This window comes from Schistocerca nitens, chromosome 9 (assembly GCF_023898315.1).
Source record: "Schistocerca nitens isolate TAMUIC-IGC-003100 chromosome 9, iqSchNite1.1, whole genome shotgun sequence".
NCBI lineage: Eukaryota > Metazoa > Arthropoda > Insecta > Orthoptera > Acrididae > Schistocerca > Schistocerca nitens.
This window is the reverse complement of record NC_064622.1, coordinates 124,578,924-124,598,481: the sequence shown is the minus strand read 5'-3', so window position 1 is coordinate 124,598,481 and position 19,558 is coordinate 124,578,924. Positions and strand designations below refer to the sequence as shown.

Here is a 19,558-nt window from a genome sequence, read left to right as displayed (position 1 = left end):
CATCATCCATAATTTGAGTTTGTGAGGTCATGCCACCAGGATTTATTACCAGGTCTGTGGTGTACTTTGTGATCAGATCCTTTACTTCAAGGAAGTGAAGTCCCTGAAAAAAAATCTAGCAGCAACATTTTCCTTCTGTTAAAAATACAGCCAGATATTATGTTCAAAACACCCTTCAACCTTTTTAGCATAAGATAATTTGTCATCCAACCCTCTCCTTGGTATCTAAAGATCAGTCATAAAGGCAGTTTTTCTTTCAGTATCATTTTCTTGAGAAGAATGGTACGGGAGGGGGGGGGGGGGGGCGGCTTCCTACCATCTGCTACTTTATGCTGACCTTTTTGTTGCTAGGGAACATTTTCAATGTCCTTCTCATAAACTGTAACATTTGACAGTACATCAAAATAGACAACTGATTGGCACTGCCCATGTGACGTAGCAAATAGCAGTACCATTTGTTGATATTGGTTATATGATGCTGAGATGTAAGTAATTTTTCATCATACACCACCTGCAACAATGAAAGTAAAAGCAATTAGATAGAAACTGTTATAATTTCTTGCAGTCTTTTTCTGAGAATGATAGATATTAATTTTTTCATTTTAAAAATTCAGAATGTATTTATCAGGGTGAAGCCAGAATTTTCGTCTGAAGAAATTGCACGCTTGAGCGGTTCAGAAAAGATGATTACGCAGCACCTCAACAGTGCCCAACTGAATGCAATTCACAAATCAGTCGCTTCCAGGAATTACTTGCTTATTTGTGGAATGCCAGGCACAGGTTAGTTCTGGCTAGTGAGTTTGTAACAATTATTGTTTTTAGTTGTTGTTATACATTGCACTTTATTTATTGTAATGTAAATAAATGCATGGGAAGCTTGAATCACCATTCAGAGCAACAAACTGTCTGCAGCTTCAACAGTATTTTTATAATTGTAGTAATAATTATATTTGTTTAGCCTTTAGACTCTTTCGAGGCTCAAAAATGTGTGTGTATACAATAAAACTTCCTATCAAATTGTTAAATTGGTTGCACACTTCCTACAGCCCCACTCCCTACAATGAAAAGAAACTTGTTACCTTTCAGAGAGAAATGCTTGATAGAGTTCACGACTTTTTTCTTGTCACAAAACTGTAAATTACAAATTTTAGCTATGGCCACAACACCCACTCATGGAACATAGAACAGCAGCAGTTAACATGTTGGACGTAATCACCTTTCCCCTGCCCTTAGTTGGCTTATGATTATGTTAAGTTTGTTATTATTTTGATAAAGAAAAGGCTCTTCTTTCACAGGAAAGACTGAGATGTTAGCATCTCTAGTACGCGTCCTTGTGGGGCGTGGTGCTTCAGTGCTGATTACAAGCAACACTCATTCAGCTGTTGACAACTTGCTGCTTCGTCTGAAGAAACACAATTTGCCTATTCTGCGGCTGGGTTCTGAACAACGCATCCATCCTGAACTCCGTTGTTTTTCAGAAGCAGAGCTCACTAAGGGTTGTAAGACACCTGAAGAACTTACTAGGAGACTCAATTCCAGGGTCAGTTAAGTATGATATTGTGAATGTGCTGTGCAGAGCTATGGTTGTTTAATAATGCTAAACATAGAGAAGTTTTATAAGTAACACAAAAGACAAGTAATCTTAAAAGAAATGGAGATCAAATCAAAGTTATTAAAAAAAAAGGAGGAGAAAAGAAAAAGCTTTTTCCTCACATACAGTGTGTCCTTAATTTGAACAGCATGTTACTGATGCTGGGGGAAATGTCATGGAAGAAAAAAATAAAAAAATAAAAATTTGACCAATAGATAGTAATCTAAATGTCAGAATAAGGCACTTCAGCAGTTGCGTGGCACACAACTGTTTCTCAGTTTGCATCCAAGACACCCAGGTGTGACTGAGTGAACAATAGCATGCTGCTGGTAAAGTTCTTTTACAAGGATAGTGACAATGCACAAGTAGCCCTGCAGAAGTCCTGGACAGTAAAGAGTATGAAAAAAGACATTGGACGAATGTCTGTAGAAAGTTATTACAAATTTCGAAAAGACAGGTTCTTTTGAAGTGCAATATGGCAGAGGGGGGAAAGCAGTTGATCTAATATCAGTTGAAGATGGGGCCACAGCATTGCTGAGGGGTCGAGCAATGGTGTGCAATCACTCATGTTCAGGAGATGCTTCTTGCTGGGCTGTGAACAAGACAGATGTTTGCTCTGGAATTTCTTGCTTACATGGAAGTGGACAATGAAGGGCCATGGAACATTCTGTGCACAGGCAAAGCCCATTTCCATATCAAAGTACATGTCAATATGTGGGATTGCAGAATATGTGCAATAGAAAACCTGTATGCACATTAATTATTACTACTTAATTCTGCATAGGTGACCATGTCGTGTTGGTTGACGGCATTGTTTATCTTAGGGCCATATTTTATCAAAGAGATGAGTTCTGCAGGTCCTGTTACCTGTACTATCATTGATAAATGCTGTGAGAGTCTTTTGCACACCAACAAATTTCCAACCTTTCAACATTGTGGATCTATGGGTAGAACCATTTTTATGCAATATGGTGCTCCTCTGCACATTGCACAGCCAGTGACACGGCCGCTGCAAAGGTTTTTCTGAAATGATAGAATTATGTCATCATTTCCCTACAGCTCGGCCATCCAGATCACCTGATTTAATCTGTGGAACTACTGGCTGTGGCGTTATTGGAAAGTGTTCAGTGTTCCTGTTATGAATATTGCTGAATCGAAGAAATGTGCTGCGCAACACATTCTCAACATGATCCCTGAGACATTCTGATCTCTTGTGGAACATGTTGTTTCTCAGTTTCAACTTGTGGCAGAAAATGGGGGACAGCATATTGAACATGTCTTGTGCTAGTCTCATGACAACTAGAAACTGATCGTCATTTTGCTGTTTATGCAGCTTGCAGGCTCAGGACAATTAAAAACAGATTTTTCCCTTCCAATGTGGTACCTTGCCGCAGTGGATGGTCTTACCTGACTAACAGTGCCACAACTACTGACTTCCCAAGCTGTGTATTGAAGCACACTGAAAAGTACAGATGGTGTAATGTGCAACTTGAACCATAGTCATCGAATTACAGTTAATCAGTCATTTGTAGCCGACCCAATTTATGTTAAGACACCATCTACTGGTAAAATTTTCCTAAACTTGTTTCCCCTATGACTTTTCCCCCTGCATCAATAATATGCTGTTCAAATTTGATGTCATTCTAAGCAGTCGTTCTCTCTCTACAGTAGTTCGAAACTGGAATTTTACTTATGGACACCCTGTATTTATTCTCCCCCTCCTCCTCCTCCTCCTACTACTACTACTACTACTACTACTACTACTACTACAACCACCACAACCACCACCACCACCACCACCACCACCTCTCTCTTTTTTACGTCTCTTATCTTGTTCCTGTGCATGACACGATAATAATTCAGAGACACTCTTCACAAAGTTGAAAAACTGACGTTGCAGATTTTTCTTAATCATCCTTTTTTGAACAAAGAATGTTTTATGTTTATACACACAAGTGGAGCAAAATGTGGCACCTTAGGATATAAAAGAATCAAAATAAGCAATGTAAAAAATTTTTTTCATTTCAGGGTCAGAAACAATGACCAACTTTGTGAAGACAGCTCCTTTAAGTTTCTGCTGAAAATCCTGACCCCAGTGCTTCCCCCCAGTGCTTCCATCAAAGTTTTTCATCTTCTTCAGTCCCTATAATTTAAAATGTTTGTAATCACTGTATATCTGATCATCTTCTAATTGTGAAATGTCACTTCTACTAGACAAAGGTGAGGGAAGAGATTTGTTTTGACCTCATGGAAGGAACCATTCAAAGATTTTACTTTGAACAATTTATGGAGACCACCAAAAAAACCAAGTTCAGCTTTAGTGATTAACTATTTGACACTCTTATGAACATCAGCCTTGGTGCCCATTCTTAGTGACAAAAGCTCGTGGGTAAAGTTATTCCATCATTCTTACTGAATTTTCAGTTTGACATTTCGACCATTTTAAAGCCGTCCAGCTTTTATTTAAATTTCTTGATGTGAATGCTGGGATAGTTCTTTTGAAAGTAATATTCAGATTTCCTTCTCTGTTGCCCAATCTGAGATTGAGCTTCACATTTATTAACACGTTACTCAATAAAAGTTACTTTCTTAGTTACAAATGTTCTCAATTAAGAGAAAGAAATAGTATGTTGTTATAATTAATTATTGCAGTTGTAGGCAGCTGTAACTGTGTTACCATTTTGCTATTGCATATTAAATCAAATTTTATTGTCATCTGAAACAAGGTGAGAGATTTGGAAGTTTGTCTACATATGTAATGTAATGTTATCTTTTATTCATGCTTATTATCATCTTGTCCTGAACAGCTAATTGTTGGATCAACGTGCTTGGGTACAAATAGCCCTTTGCTGACAGGCCGGCGATTTTCTGTGTGCTTAGTTGATGAGAGCACTCAGACCCTGCAGGTAATGGTGATGAGGCCATTACTTCTCTGTGAACGGTTCATTCTTGTTGGTGATCCACAGCAGCTGCCACCAGTTGTGACTTCTTTGAAGGCTAGGTAATACAAATTACATATATTAATATAAATAAAAAGGCAGGATTTTTTAAATATCTTGTTAAAATGAAATAGATTGCATCTGATAAGCAATCATGACTGTCTTTTGAACACTTTGTTAATGTAGAACATAATGATTATACTTGTACGTAGCACTCTGTGTGGAATCTTAAAAATAATTGATGTGTAGTTGTTTTCTTCTTCTTGAGAGCGGTAAGGGCATTTCCTCTGATGGTATATATTCATTTTTGAATGTGATTCACCACTACAAACATGTATACCGTCCCCTCCTCCAGCCTCCTCTGTCAGGGAAATACAAGTTATTTTTGTGTTAACTCTTCAGTATAGTAGTGTCAAAACAGTAATCAGTATTATGTATAAGATGGCTGGATTTTTCTTTGTCCAGAATAGTGAGAAATTGTTTTCTTGTAATGGTACTCTATTTGGATAAACAGTGATTTGTAAAATGGTAGTGCAACTAAAGGAATTTGCAAACAGAAATGGGCTGTTATTCAATGGAAAGAGTAAAGGACTGAGAAAAATTATACCAGTGGAATACAATGGGGAGCTGGTGGTAACAGGTCTAACATGTCATAAGGGAAATTTATTTACAGGCATTACATGTAAGTGTCAAGCGAAATCTCATATGGCTGAACTTTCTTGAGAAGAGCATAGAGAACAGCAAAAATAGATTCAGTAGTAAAAGTAAAGATAAAAAAAAAAATTATTCTGATACTTCACGATAATCATCGCAGTCCGTGTGACTTTTATGGCAGCGACAAATTTTATCAGAATCAGTCAACAGAGCTGTAGTTCAGCAGTTCACTACAGATGTATTCGTGCACTCCATTGGAATATGTCTTAGATGGTAAACAGAAGATAAACAAGACTGGCGCTGCAATGTGTATGCCTACTAAATATGTCTCTCTTCAGTTGTAGAACCCAGTTGTACCCACGCAAGTCTGTAAACGTTGGTTAAGTACTTGACCGCTGTCAATGAGTTGATTGAGTTTGATGGAACTTGTTACAGTGTAAGCACACACTCCTAGGTCAAAAAATAGTCACACATTAATTTTTTAAGTAAAAAAAAAAGTCTTCTTCGTTTGTATTTAGTGATGGCAGAACTTAAATATCTACAGGGTGAAAAGTATTTAAACCGACAAACTCTGGGACGTTGTAGGGGACATCAAAACAAATATTTTTCCCTAATGTCATTTTTTCCTATGAGGATTATTTAAACCAGTGGAGGCCATGTTACTCTCTTCAGTCGTTAGAGGCCATATTACGATCTTCAGTTGTTAGAGGGCGTATTACACTCTTCAGTTGTAGGCAACTGCTGTCCACCAGTGTATTAGTTCATTGTCTCTGTTTACTAATGGAGCGATACACCTGGAGTGAGTACATTGGTACGGTTGGTGCATGCTACGTAGCACACCACAATGGACAAGCTGCACAGTGGGTTTATCAACAAAACTATCCTAATCGCCATATACTGCATCATACGACCTTTGCTGCTGAGTACCAACATCTGCGTGAGACCGGGTCATTTAGCAGATTACCTGGACAGGGACGCCATAGCACGGTAAGAACGCTGCAATTTGAGGAAGCTGTCTTGCAGCATGTGGAGCGGGATCCTTCAATCAGCACTCGAGCAATTGCACGTAACATGGAGATGAATCAGACGAATGTAAGAACAGTCCTTAGAGAGCAATTGTTATGTCCATTTCACTTAGAGCGTGTCCACAACCTGGAACCAGTTGATTATCCACCCAGAGCACAGTTTTTGCAGTGGTACCTGGAACAGTGTGAAATGCATCCTAAATTTCCAGCCTCTGTGTTGTTTACCGATGAAACAACGTTCAGGCATGATGGAGTCTTCAACATGCACAATTCGCATGTTTGGAGTGAGGATAAGTCATATGCCACAGTTACTAATGCTCATCAAGTGTGGTTCTTCGTTAATGTGTGGGTCAGTGTTGTTGGGGACTGTTTAATTGGGCCGTATCTGCTACCTAGGCCATTAAATGGCAGGCACTATTACAATTTTCTCGCCAGAGAATTGCCAGAATTGCTGGAAGACCTCCCACTCCCTACAAGACAACACATGTGATTCCAGCATGACGGGGCGCTGGCACATTTCAATCGTCGTGTGCGACGATTTCTGGACCGACGGTTCCCAGAAACATGGATTGGCAGAGGTGGTCCTGTACCATGGCCTGCTCGATCCCCAGATGTCCCCTCTGGACTTTCTTGTGTGGGGAGAGATGCGCAACCTTGTTTACGCAACTCCTGCTGCATCAAAAGAGGATCTGGTTGCCCGGATAGCAGCAGCTGCAGCAGCAGCAACAATTCAGGATACTCCTGGGGTTTTTGCCCGCGTCAGACAGAACATGATCCGACGGTGTAACCTTTGTTTACATGTCAATGTAGGCATTTTTGAAAATCTACTGTAATTGAAATTGGGTTGTTTTAATGTGTTGTCTCTTGGTCATAAAAAAAATGGAAAAGTGTTTGTTGGTTTAATTAATTTGCCGCCAGAGAAATCTTCCTCTACCAGTTTAAGTACTCCTCATAGGACAAAATGACACTAGGGAAAAATATTTGTTTTGATGTCTCCTACAACCTCCCAGAGTTTGTCGGTCTAAATACTTTTCACCCTGTATTTTTGATGAGAAAAAATTGCCCTAAAAAATGATAGCATGTTCAGAAAGTAAATTCTTTTTTTTTTAAATATTGAATATTGGCATCGCATTGATGAAATGTGGATGTGCATGGCAACCAAACACTCCCATGAGATAGATGTTATTTGCAATGAATACATTGGATGTTTGGGCTAATGACTGTTGGAAAGTTGGGATTTTTTTTCTCCATGTAGCTTTTGTGAAACTGTCAGTGTGAAATTTAGGATATGCTTAGTTACTGCTTAAGTGTCGGTCAGATTATGTTCCATTCTGGCACTCTGGCATTCTGGCACTCAAAGGATAAGCTCTTCAATACAAAATCCTAGCAATCTGTTAATTTTTCTGAAAAGTTTTTACTGTAGTTTTTGTTCGAGCCATCTTGTCAAAAATTAATGGTTACTGGAAATGAAAGTTTTTTGTCAAAGTTCCTTGCTCACCTTAATAGTGAAATCTTCGTTTAAAAAATTATTCACCCTATGTTGACTTCTTCAACAAACATTTCATTAGCTGTGGCAATGCTGATGTTGTGGTACACTTGGTTCTTAAGACATGAAGTTGATTTTGTGAGAGCCTTTGATATAAACTTCATGGCTAATTCTCAAGAGAAAAAAAAATTAATGGACGTAATTGAATTTTACAACCTGTTAAAGACAGTATTTTTCCCAACTATTTTTCATGGGAACACAACACAACCATAGAAAATATCTTCGTATATTGTTCTTGGATAGGTAAGCTATTTACTCACCAAGCAGCTGGAAGAGAACACACATTTAAAGGTATTTAAGTCTGCAAGCTTTCAGAGCCTATGGTTCCTTCCCCCAGCAGAAGGGTTAAAGCAGAAGGAAGAGGGGTGAAGGAAATGGACTGTTAAGGCTTAGAAAAAGGAGTAGATTTCATAAAAGTTGGCCAGAACCCTGGGTCAGGGGAGACTTAATTGACGGTATAAGAAGGAAAGACTCTTGTCAGACTCAATGCTCCTTCTGCACCAATCTCTCTACCTATGTCCATGCCGTAAAGACTTACCCTATGCATCCTCCTAGCATCAGCTACACCAGCCCTGTAACTGGCAAAACATGTACTATCGAAGGTAGAGCCACCTGTGAAATGACACACACCGTGTACCAGCTATTTTGTAAACACTGCTCAGCCTTTCATATTGGCATGACCACCACAAAGTTATCATTTAGGATGAATGTGCATAGGTAGAGGGTGCATGCTGACAACACACCGTATCTTGTTGCAGAGTGTCCTCTACAACATGACAGTCATAACCTTGGTGCCTGTTTTACCAGATGTGTCATCTGGATTCTTCCCCCAGACACAAGTTTTTCAGAATTTGATAGGTGGTAATTGATGCTAACCACATTTCCTTGGTTTTCACCACCAGCCTGTCCTTAATCTACATTAATTTCTTTGTCTTAGCATTTCTTCCCTGTAATTATTCCTTTCTTCAGGTCCTTTTAGTTTTCTACATCTTTCATTTTCTGATATTTTTCCACTACCCCCTCCTGCCTGTATTACATACAATGCACTTAGCTTTTTGCCCTTATTAGCTCGTGTGCAATGTTTTGAGAATAATCTCTTCGTTGCATATTACTCTATCTTCCACCTTTAAGCTCTCAGGTTTTCAAATCTTTTCCAATGTATCCCCAAAATTCGTTTTTCTTCTCATACAATCCGGTAAATACCCCTGACCCAGGGTTCTGGGCAACTTTTCCAAACTTATCACTTTTCCTAAACTTAACCAGTCCTTTTCCTTCACTCCTCTTCCTTTCCCTTCAGTCCTTCTGCCAGGAGGAGGAGCCACTGCCTCTGAAACCTTGCAGGCTTAAATACCTTTATATATGTGTTCTCCTGCTACTGCTTTGTGAGTAGATTTTTCTCTCTCTCCAATACATTATATTTCCAAAAATTGATTATTTTTGTTTCCTAGTTAAAAGTTGCAATGTGATAAAAATTAATAACTGGCTTTCAGATCATATTTCACAGGTATTAGCCACTAAAGGGAATCAAGACAGAATCAAATCCCAAAGTAATGAACAAAAGATAGAGAGATAAGAGTCCACTTAAAAGACGATTTTGAAGGGGAAATCACGATAATGAGAAATTTAACACATTTGTTCATGTCTTTATTATGCTCTTTGATAGCTGTGTACAGTTAAAAAATTACAGACAGACAAGCAGTACTAAGAAGCAACAGATTTAGATAACTGATGGGTTTAGAATATTATGTAAGGGGAAACGGGGGCTTTATAATAATATGAAGGTTAGTGAGAGCCCATTAACAGTCTTTCACTACTGACAACAATGCAGAGTGAAGAATAATGTCATCAGATAGGCTAAAACAATGCATTACACCAAGAGCACAGAAAGCTCTCTCAACAAAATTCAAACTATATCATGTGAAACAGGTATCTGGGCAGAATGTGGATGCCCAACATTGTACACATCTTTTTGTGATTCTGAAGCTGTAAGTGGTACACCAAAGTTGTTAAACAAAATATTTAAAAAGCACTTGTCAGCAAGTTGAATCAATTTTTTTTTAGATAAGTTCAAATGGCTCTGAGCACTATGGGACTTAACATCTGAGGTCATCAGTCCCCTAGAACTTAGACCTACTTAAACCTAACTAACCTAAGGACATCACACACATCCATGCCTGAGGCAGGATTTGAACCTGCGACCGTAGCGGTCGCGCAGTTCCAGACTGAAACGCCTAGAACCGCTCAGCCACAATGGCTGGCCAGATAGCATAGGGTGTATAATGTGTGTCTACAAGGAAACTGTATCAATTACAGTATAACCCTACTTTTATGCTCCCAGAATTAACGTTTTTCAGCTGTTTACGACATTTTTATTGCTCTTATCAAATTTCCTGTGTCCACAATGTTAATTCGCACCTGATTTTGTGTCAACATATTAAAAATTTTCCTGCTAATTGTGCTTAATGAAAAAGTGCTCATGGAAAAAAAACTGACATAAAATGATGCTGGCATGATGTTGGCCATCAAGTGGTGTTTACAAACATTATGAGGTTAAGTTTCTTGACACCAAAGTTTTCTACTTAGTGGATTTAAACTGGTAGACATGTGAAAGTTGGAACACTTCGTGCCGTATCTCCCACCACTGCCAAACTGTACTCTATGTGGTGGCTGATAGGAGTAACTACGTTCGTACAAATAAAGATACCATGACCAATCACAACCTTTTCCAAACTGTGTCTGCAGCGCATGTGCAGTTTTGTGATTGTTGTAATCGTCGTCGCACCTCTGTCGAACCATATTTAGCATGTTTCTTCTTTTGGCTGCTTGTAGTGCTAGTTGACACCTTCATTCAGTTTGCATTACTCAAACGATTTTTGTTTAAACACAGCACGAATTATGTATATTCTCATGCTCAGCAAAATGTGTTTCAAGGATTTATTCTCATTGGTAAGTGCAATATTTATGTACATATTTTTTGTGGTGTTACACAAAAAAAACAATATGTGTGGTAGTTTGCATGTGTGTGGTTTTCTACATAGCTGCGGAAGCACAGTACCAGATAACCTAAAAAGATGACTACAGTTAAAGAGATGCAGAACAACACATATGCAAACACCACACAAAATACTTATGTAAATATTTGTACTTGCTATCAAGAAAATATTCTCGAAACACACTGTGCTAAGCATGAAAAAATATGTAATTGATGCAGTGTTTCTTTATTTAAATAATGAATGAAGCTGCAGGCATTCCAAAAACATCAATAATGACGTACGAAATTGAGTCAAACATTTCTGCTTCCCAGTTATCTGTTCCCATTTCATCAGTGGCTTTTATTAGATAATAAACAAGTCCCTGACAAGAGTATTTTGATGCCTATTATGTGCACTTACATAAAGTGTGAAGATGCAAGGGAGTAGCCTATACATAACTTTCAAAGCTTAAAACTTAATTTCCTACATTTTGAACCATCTTTTTGGAGTCCCTTGAAAAGTGTAAAAGTGGGCTTTCACTGAATAACATCATAAAAGAGTAAAGACTTCCATAGATATGATGAAATTTCAAGTAGGGTTATGAAGACAGCTGCACAATACTTAGTTCTTTATTCAGTCAGTAGTATAATGTGTCGTTTAGGTGTGATCAGCTTTCTTCTAAGTGTGCTCAGTTTTTCTTTTAGGTGTCATAGTTTCCTGCCAGATTGAAATACTCATTAGTGAAACCACTTTACAAGAAGGGAAAAAGATGTAGGCAGTGTTTTCAAAAGTGTGTGGGCAAGCAGTATATATTAGAGTAATGACACATTTCAGTACAAACAATTTGCTGCAAGACTTACAATTTGGCCTCAGGAAAGGAGTATCTACAGAAAATGCAATTTACTCTTTTGTGTGTTATTGGGGATAAATGGTAGGGTGAGGACAGTTTGGAAAAAAAATGGTTTTGTGAACCATGCAATATTTCAGTGCAAGTGGAAACATAGTGGGACTAAGGAAAAACTCAGCAATAATTCACTTGATATCTGGCAAGTAGGAAGCATGAGGCACTTCTCCAGTATCAACAAAGAGGGAGGAGATTCGAATCTGACTGGGGTTATATAAAGTGAGCCTGCCACTGGCCTCTGTTCTAGGTCCATGGCATTTCTTGATATGTATCATTGATCTGCCACTAAGCACAACTGATCACTCAATTTTTTTTTCTCTTTCCAGATGACATAAGTGTTACTGTGAAGGACATAGAATGTTATATAAATGATGTAGCTAATAAAAGTTAGTCAAGTAAAGGCAATGACTCACATTTTGCAGGCTGTTTGTGTTTTGTTCCATCCAGGAATTCCAGTTATTATATAATAAGGATGTCAGTAATATCAGTACATATTTTTCATGAACAGATTGACATTTAACTACACCAAAATGCAATGCATACAGTTTCTGACTCGAAACTCTCATAAAAACAGAATTATATTGTCCCAAGCTTATCAGTTAGTCACTGAAGCTGATCATTTTAAATTCTTAGGCCTGAGGGTAGATGGAAGCTTTTCTTAGAAGGATCACATTCAAGATCTGATGCAGAAATTGAATACTCTCCACCGTGTCGGAAAATGAAACATGAAAGCTTGTTTACTTTGCTTACTTTCACTCTCTTATCTCATGGTTTTATATGTTGGAGGAACTATGTGCACTTATTCTTAGCTCAGCAAAGGGCTGTTTGACTGATCTGACACATCCAGTTGCAAACTTCATGTGTGGTGTCTCAGAATTCTAGTTCTGTCATCACTGTAAACACATTCTATCATTGGATTTGTTGCTGGCAGTATTGACTCATTCAGAAGAAATTGCAACATTCATTCCATGAGCAATAGATAGAAAAATAATATGTACTTGCATAACAGTTCTGTAAACATTATACGGAAAGGTCTGCACTATTCAGCAGAACTGAAAAAATTAAGTGCTGAATCCCAAGTATCCAAATCAAAATTGAAAGGTTTCCTTTGGCACACCCCTTGTATTCTGTATGGGAGGCCCTCACAGTAACTGAGAATTTTCTGTGTAATGTGTTAGTGACTCATATGCTCTCTCACAGTCTTTTGATATTATATTAATTTTTTCATTTGTAAATATTGTAGTCAGAAACTATAAAATACATAGTGACTTGTTCCATGGCCAAGTTGCAGTGGTTTGCACAGTCCCTCAGAACCTGAAAAATAAATGAATAAAATATGTATAGCAAAATAGATATTCTTGGATGGAGCAATACGCAAAATAAGGGAGAGTCAACCATTCACCTAAAGCGGCCTGATACGTGGAGCACAGACAGCCATAGCAGGGAACAGTATTCACACTAGTTTTCAAGTTGTTGCTCTTTTTTTAAGGGAAAGAACACATGTCCACACATACAACCACACATACACCCCCACGGCCATTCAGTTTCTGCCATGGAAGTGCATGTTTGAGTGTCTATGTAATTTTGTGTCCTTTTGCCAGAAAAAGAGCAATAGCTCGAAAACTTGTGAGGAAGCTGTTTCCTGTTATATGTCTCTGTGCTCAGTGCTTTGGTCTGTTTTGGGTGGGTGGTTGCCCTTTCATTATTATATGAATAAAGTATGAGTATTTTAACAAACAACACACAATGATAGCAAGAGTGCTTAATGTCATGAGAGGTAACGTTCATCACATGGAAAGTTAGGCCTTCTTCGAGAACACTCTCGGAGGAGGAGGAAGAAGAGACATTGTAGACATCATTAAAAGTCCTGCACCACTGTGTGTACAGATATACAGGTTGTCAAGTAACACAGATTCGACCTCCAGACAATGGAAAATTACTTGATTTGCCCTGACTTTTGGAAATGTTCTGAATGATACCAGTATTGTTTTAGAATGACATAGTTCCACATGGCACTGAAATGGCTAATCAACTTGAGTCTAGACAATTTGCATCTCTTACCATGCTCTTGCTCTTAGCATCAGCAAGAAGTTTATGTATATGACATACGAGGGCAGTTCAATAAGTAATGCAACACATTTTTTTTTCTCGGCCAATTTTGGTTGAAAAAACCGGAAATTTCTTGTGGAATATTTTCAAACATTCCCGCTTCGTCTCGTATAGTTTCATTGACTTCCGACAGGTGGCAGCGCTGTACGGAGCTGTTAAAATGGCGTCTGTAACGGATGTGCGTTGCAAACAACGGGCAGTGATCGAGTTTCTTTTGGCGGAAAACCAGGGCATCTCAGATATTCATAGGCGCTTGCAGAATGTCTACGGTGATCTGGCAGTGGACAAAAGCACGGTGAGTCATTGGGCAAAGCGTGTGTCATCATCGCTGCAAGGTCAAGCAAGACTGTCTGATCTCCCGCGTGCGGGCCGGCCGTGCACAGCTGTGACTCCTGCAATGGCGGAGCGTGCGAACACACTCGTTCGAGATGATCGACGGATCACCATCAAACAACTCAGTGCTCAACTTGACATCTCTGTTGGTAGTGCTGTCACAATTGTTCACCAGTTGGGATATTCAAAGATTTGTTCCCGCTGAGTCCCTCGTTGTCTAACCGAACACCATAAAGAGCAAAGGAGAACCATCTGTGCGGAATTGCTTGCTCGTCATGTGGCTGAGGGTGACAATTTCTTGTCAAAGATTGTTACAGGCGATGAAACATGGGTTCATCACTTCGAACCTGAAACAAAACGGCAATCAATGGAGTGGCGCCACACCCACTCCCCTACCAAGAAAAAGTTTAAAGCCATACCCTCAGCCGGTAAAGTCATGGTTACAGTCTTCTGGGACGCTGAAGGGGTTATTCTGTTCGATGTCCTTCCCCATGGTCAAACGATCAACTCTGAAGTGTATTGTGCTACTCTTCAGAAATTGAAGAAACGACTTCAGCGTGTTCGTAGGCACAAAAATCAGAACGAACTTCTCCTTCTTCATGACAACGCAAGACCTCACACAAGTCTTCGCACCCGAGAGGAGCTCACAAAACTTCAGTGGACTGTTCTTCCTCATGCACCCTACAGCCCCGATCTCGCACCGTCGGATTTCCATGTGTTTGGCCCAATGAAGGACGCAATCCGTGGGACGCACTACGCGGATGATGAAGAAGTTATTGATGCAGTACGACGTTGGCTCCGACATTGACCAGTGGAATGGTACCGTGCAGGCATACAGGCCCTCATTTCAAGGTAGTGTAAGGCCGTAGCATTGAATGGAGATTACGTTGAAAAATAGTGTTGTGTAGCTAAAAGATTGGGGAATAACCTGGTGTATTTCAATGCTGAATAAAACAACTCCTGTTTCAGAAAAAAAATGTGTTGAATTACTTATTGAACTGCCCTCGTACATTGTGTGTAGTTACTTGCTTGGAGTATCTAATTGAAGGTAATATATACATGTAGCATGATTATGTTCAACCTGTCACATTTGGCTTGTATTTCTGATTTACTTTACCTTTTTTATTTGTATATTTTGACAACAGACGTATATACTTTGATTTTTGCTGTGACTCTTGGGGTTATTATGTCGTGTGATTGAAGTGATGAAGGTCAAAGTTGTTGGCAGGGACTTAGCGGGTTTATACAGTATGCAAGATCTGTTTGTTAGCATTGGATGTATAATTATTAAATTCATACATACCTTGTGTTTATGTATGATATACATTTTGTTAATGACACCCTTAATTTTGTCGTGTTTGTTCTGTTTACTGTGCAGGCAGCTCGGTCTTGATGAAAGTCTGTTTACTCGACTGGATGGACTGGGAGCAACAGTAATACTTGACTTGCAATATCGTATGAATCGTGCCATTGTAAAACTTGCCAATCACTTGGCATATGGTGGTCGGTTACGCTGTGCAAATGCGGATATTGCAAATGCAACTCTGCGTGTTGAGAATATACAGGTTTGGACTTAACATTTTTAAATAAGTGGACCATGAAAATGGTTACTGGCAAATAATGATCCTCATAATACATGACCAATATTGCGTTAAAGATCTTATTAGTTTATGTATCCTGATTTGATAAACAGACTCAAAAATCATTTGAGGGTCCAACTGATAATGTTGAACTTCATTACTTAATTGGTTTTATTTATAATTAACCCTTGAGTAGGTGCACCAAGTTTCCATTAGTCGAACAAATAGGAAGAGTTATAGTGTAGCCACAAGAAAAGTTAAGCTTTCACATATATTACCTCTCTTTTTTGCATGTGCTACTCTTTAAGATATATTAAACACAAATGCACCTTTAAAATTTGAAACAATTCCTGTCGTGTGGCCATAATTACGTTGGAAACCTTTCCACATGAACAACCTGAGGACATATGACAGCTCCGCTAATGTACTTCCCCTATATACTCACACACACACACACACACACACACACACACACACACACACACACACACACACTTCATGCAATACGCAGTATCCAAAATTGCATTGGTGAGATAAGCAGAGAAGTTCTTGATCTGATACATGAAGTTCTCCCTGCAAAAAATTTTACACTTGAGTTTTGTTTGATTTACTTCTATTCACTATGATCCTTACTTATCTTATTGCAAGAAATCTGGAATTGTTATGGGACTGAAAGTAACACATGGGCCATCAAAGGAGAGAGAATGCAGAAGCAGCTGGTGATTTAGAAACTGTACCAAAAGCAGTGTCAGTGTAGGCCGAGGTCCCTCTATGCTTTAGTCACTAGGTAGAAAATTTATCACCATAACCATTTGACTTGTTCAGTATTTTGAAAATGATATAGCTATTCACCATATAGTAGAGATGTGAGTCGCAGACAGGAACAAGAAAATGACTACTGAACAAGAAAGCGTTCAGCCAAAAGGCTGTCTTCTGAAATGGACAAAACACACACACACACACACACACACACACACACACACACACACACACAGTGACTACTGCCTCTGGCCACTGAGGCCAGACTGTGAACAACTGTGAATGATGGGAAAAGCAATGCGGGTGATTAGGAGACTGTGATGCAGAGGTGGAGGGATATCAGGGAATGGGGGAGGATGGTAAAATGCTGCTTGTGGGACTACACAGGAATGTAGTGAGGTGAGGGTAGGGCAGCTAGGTGCAGTCGGGAGGATGGATGGTGAGCAGGAAGGGAGAGAGATGCTGTATCCAGGAAGTGTGGAACAATGAAGACTGGAGGCATAAGTGGAAAAACAAGTTTAATCTCTCAACTGAAGTTCACACAAGATCTGAATACACATACTGTCAGACGGAACTGTACACTGAGTCCTTGACACAGTTGTACAACACTGTCACTTCAAGTCTGTATGTGTGTGTAGTTACAAGCAGTGAGTCCAAACACTTCTGGAGACTGCAGTCTGATGTCTCAGTGCCATCCGCGGAGGTGCATTTGTTTTTAACTAGCCCGGGCCTGCAGGAGTACACAGGCTACCGGTGAGCCTGCAGTGGCATGGGATGGCATAGCGTGATTGGCTTGTAGTCGGTAGGTTGCTAAATTCTGTATGTATGCCAGGTGGCATTGCTGGGGTTGCCATAGAAGTGGCCTAGTGGTGGTCATGCCTGCGCTGTTAAGCAGCGGTGGTGCTGCCACCTATTGCCTGTGAGCTGAACGCCATATGATTCCTGGCCCCAAAACGCTGTGTGCTATGGTGTGGCCATTGGTGATACTGCAGGAGAAGTAAAAAAACTGTAGGTGTGTTGGTGGAATAAAAGGCTTGTAGTGCTGGAGTAGGAACTGGTCCAGCTGTTTCTTGGCTGTAGTTTGTCGGTGGCCACTCATGCAGAGAGCTAGCTGGTTGATTGTCACACCGGCGCACCCATGTCGAATGCAGCACAGTGATCTCAGTTTAGCTTGTAGATCACAGTACTGCTTTCACAGGTACCCCTGCCTTTGACAGGATAAGTGATGCATGTGCTTGGATTGGAGGTGGTGTTGGTGAGAGGATGTATGCGACAGGTCTTGCATCTAGATGAGTCACAGGGATTTGAGCCATGAGGCAGGGGGATAAGGGGTTGGGAGCAGAGGTGGGGTAGGGGTGGACAAGGATATTGTGTAGGTTCCTCATTTCAGGACATGACAAGAGATTGTCAAAACACTGGCAGAGAATGTGATTCAGTTGTGCCAGTCATTAGGCAAATGTTTCTTTGTGGCCAGACAGTGAGAGTCTTGTAGGTAAGAGAAATATGTTTCTGTATATGGTTGGGAGGGTAGATATGGTCTGCGAAAGCCTCGGTAAGAACCTTTGTGTATTTTGTGGAGGACTGCTTGTCACTACAGTGACGGCCAAGGGTGGCTAGGCTGTATGGAAGGGACTTCTCGGCATTGAATGAATGACAGCTGTAAAACTGGAGGTACTGTACTGTACTGCTTTTGGTTTGTAGGTTTGATATGGACAGAGGTACTGATGTAGCCATCTTTCAGGTAGAGGTCAACATCAAGGATGGTGGCTTGTTGGATTGAGGAGGACCAGGTGCAGCAAATGGGGGAGAAAGTGTTGAGATTGTGGAAGAATGTGGATAGGGTATCCTCACCCTCGGTCCAGATCATTAAGATGTCATCAGTGAATCTGAACCAGGCAAGAGGTTGATATCCTTGGTGGTGAGGAAGTATTCCTCTAGATGATCCATGAATAGGTTGGCATAGGATGGTGTCTTGCAGGTGCACAGTGTCATACCATGGATTTGTTTGTAGGTGATGCCTTCAAAGGTGAAGTAGTTGTGGGTGAGAATATAGTTGGCCATGTTGGCCAGAATGGAGCTGGGAAGAATAGTGTTCAATAGCAGCAAAAGTCATGAACATTAGGGATGTTAATAAAAAGGGAGGAGCTGTCAATATTCGTGAGCAGAGCACCGTGTGGTAGAGGAACATTAACTGTCTTTTATGTAGGAGGGTAGGTTGCAACTAATATGCTGAAGATGTTGGTCTACGAGAGCAGCGATTCTTTCAGTGGGGGCACAGTAACCAGCCACAATAGGGCATCCTGGATAGTTGGGTTTATGGACTTCAGGAAGCATGTAGAAGGTGGAAATGTAGAAATGAGGAGAGAGGCAAAAACAGGAAAGAGGTTCTGGAATGGGCTTAAGGATTTGAGGAGAGACTAGAGAGCCTTTGGATGTGTGGAATTATGTCACCGAGTCAGGATTTGTAGGTTGACGAATCTGACACATTAGACTGTCCTTCCGCCAGATAATGCTTTCAGTTCAAAAAAACAGTGGTGAAGCATATGTCAGCAGGTAGGATCTGAAGGTCGGATCAGTTTTTAGGTGATGGGTTGCAGTTATTTCTGCAGATGTAAGGTTAGCATGCATGTTGAGTGATTTGGGAAATGATGGTGAGGCAAGGTTCAAGGTTAAGAAGTTCTGGAATGCTAACAGGGGGTGATTTGTGGGCAGGGGGAATGGATCTCGGTTGGATGGAGGAGTGAACTGAGTCAGGCAGAGTTCAATATTGGTTTTGTGTTGAGTCTGATTGGTAGGGTTGGCGGCAAAAAAGTATTCCCACTGTGGGGCCTGGTAGGAGGAGAGAAGGTGTTTAACAGGTCAAGCATGATTAAATTTGGAAGTGAGACAGAAGATAAGGCCTTTGGAAAGGGCTGATACCTCTGTGGGACTAAAGCTTTTGGCAGAAAGATTTGTGACTGTGTTTAGGATCTGTTTAGGTTTTGGATTGTTTATTGTGCTGGGAGGGAGTTCGAGGGTGTGGTAAATGTAGTAGGTCTGTGAGGCAGGATTTGTCTGCTATTAGGGATTATAGAGAAGGTTTGAAAGCTGTTGTAGAGTTGGTGGACAGTGGTAGTCATAGACAGAAATATGAGATGAGCGGGCTT

General features: G+C 40.1%; 1 protein-coding gene across 1 annotated transcript in view; it reads left to right on the top strand.

The window, feature by feature from the left end:
* LOC126203738 (DNA replication ATP-dependent helicase/nuclease DNA2-like) overlaps window positions 1–19,558 on the top strand; it is a 156,442-nt gene that overhangs the window by 121,926 nt on the left and 14,958 nt on the right. Inside the window, exons 13-16 of the mRNA XM_049938106.1 lie at window positions 629–780; window positions 1,296–1,540; window positions 4,399–4,592; window positions 15,452–15,638. Coding sequence (XP_049794063.1) covers window positions 629–780; window positions 1,296–1,540; window positions 4,399–4,592; window positions 15,452–15,638 — 778 coding nt within the window. The remainder of the gene's footprint in view (window positions 1–628; window positions 781–1,295; window positions 1,541–4,398; window positions 4,593–15,451; window positions 15,639–19,558) is intronic.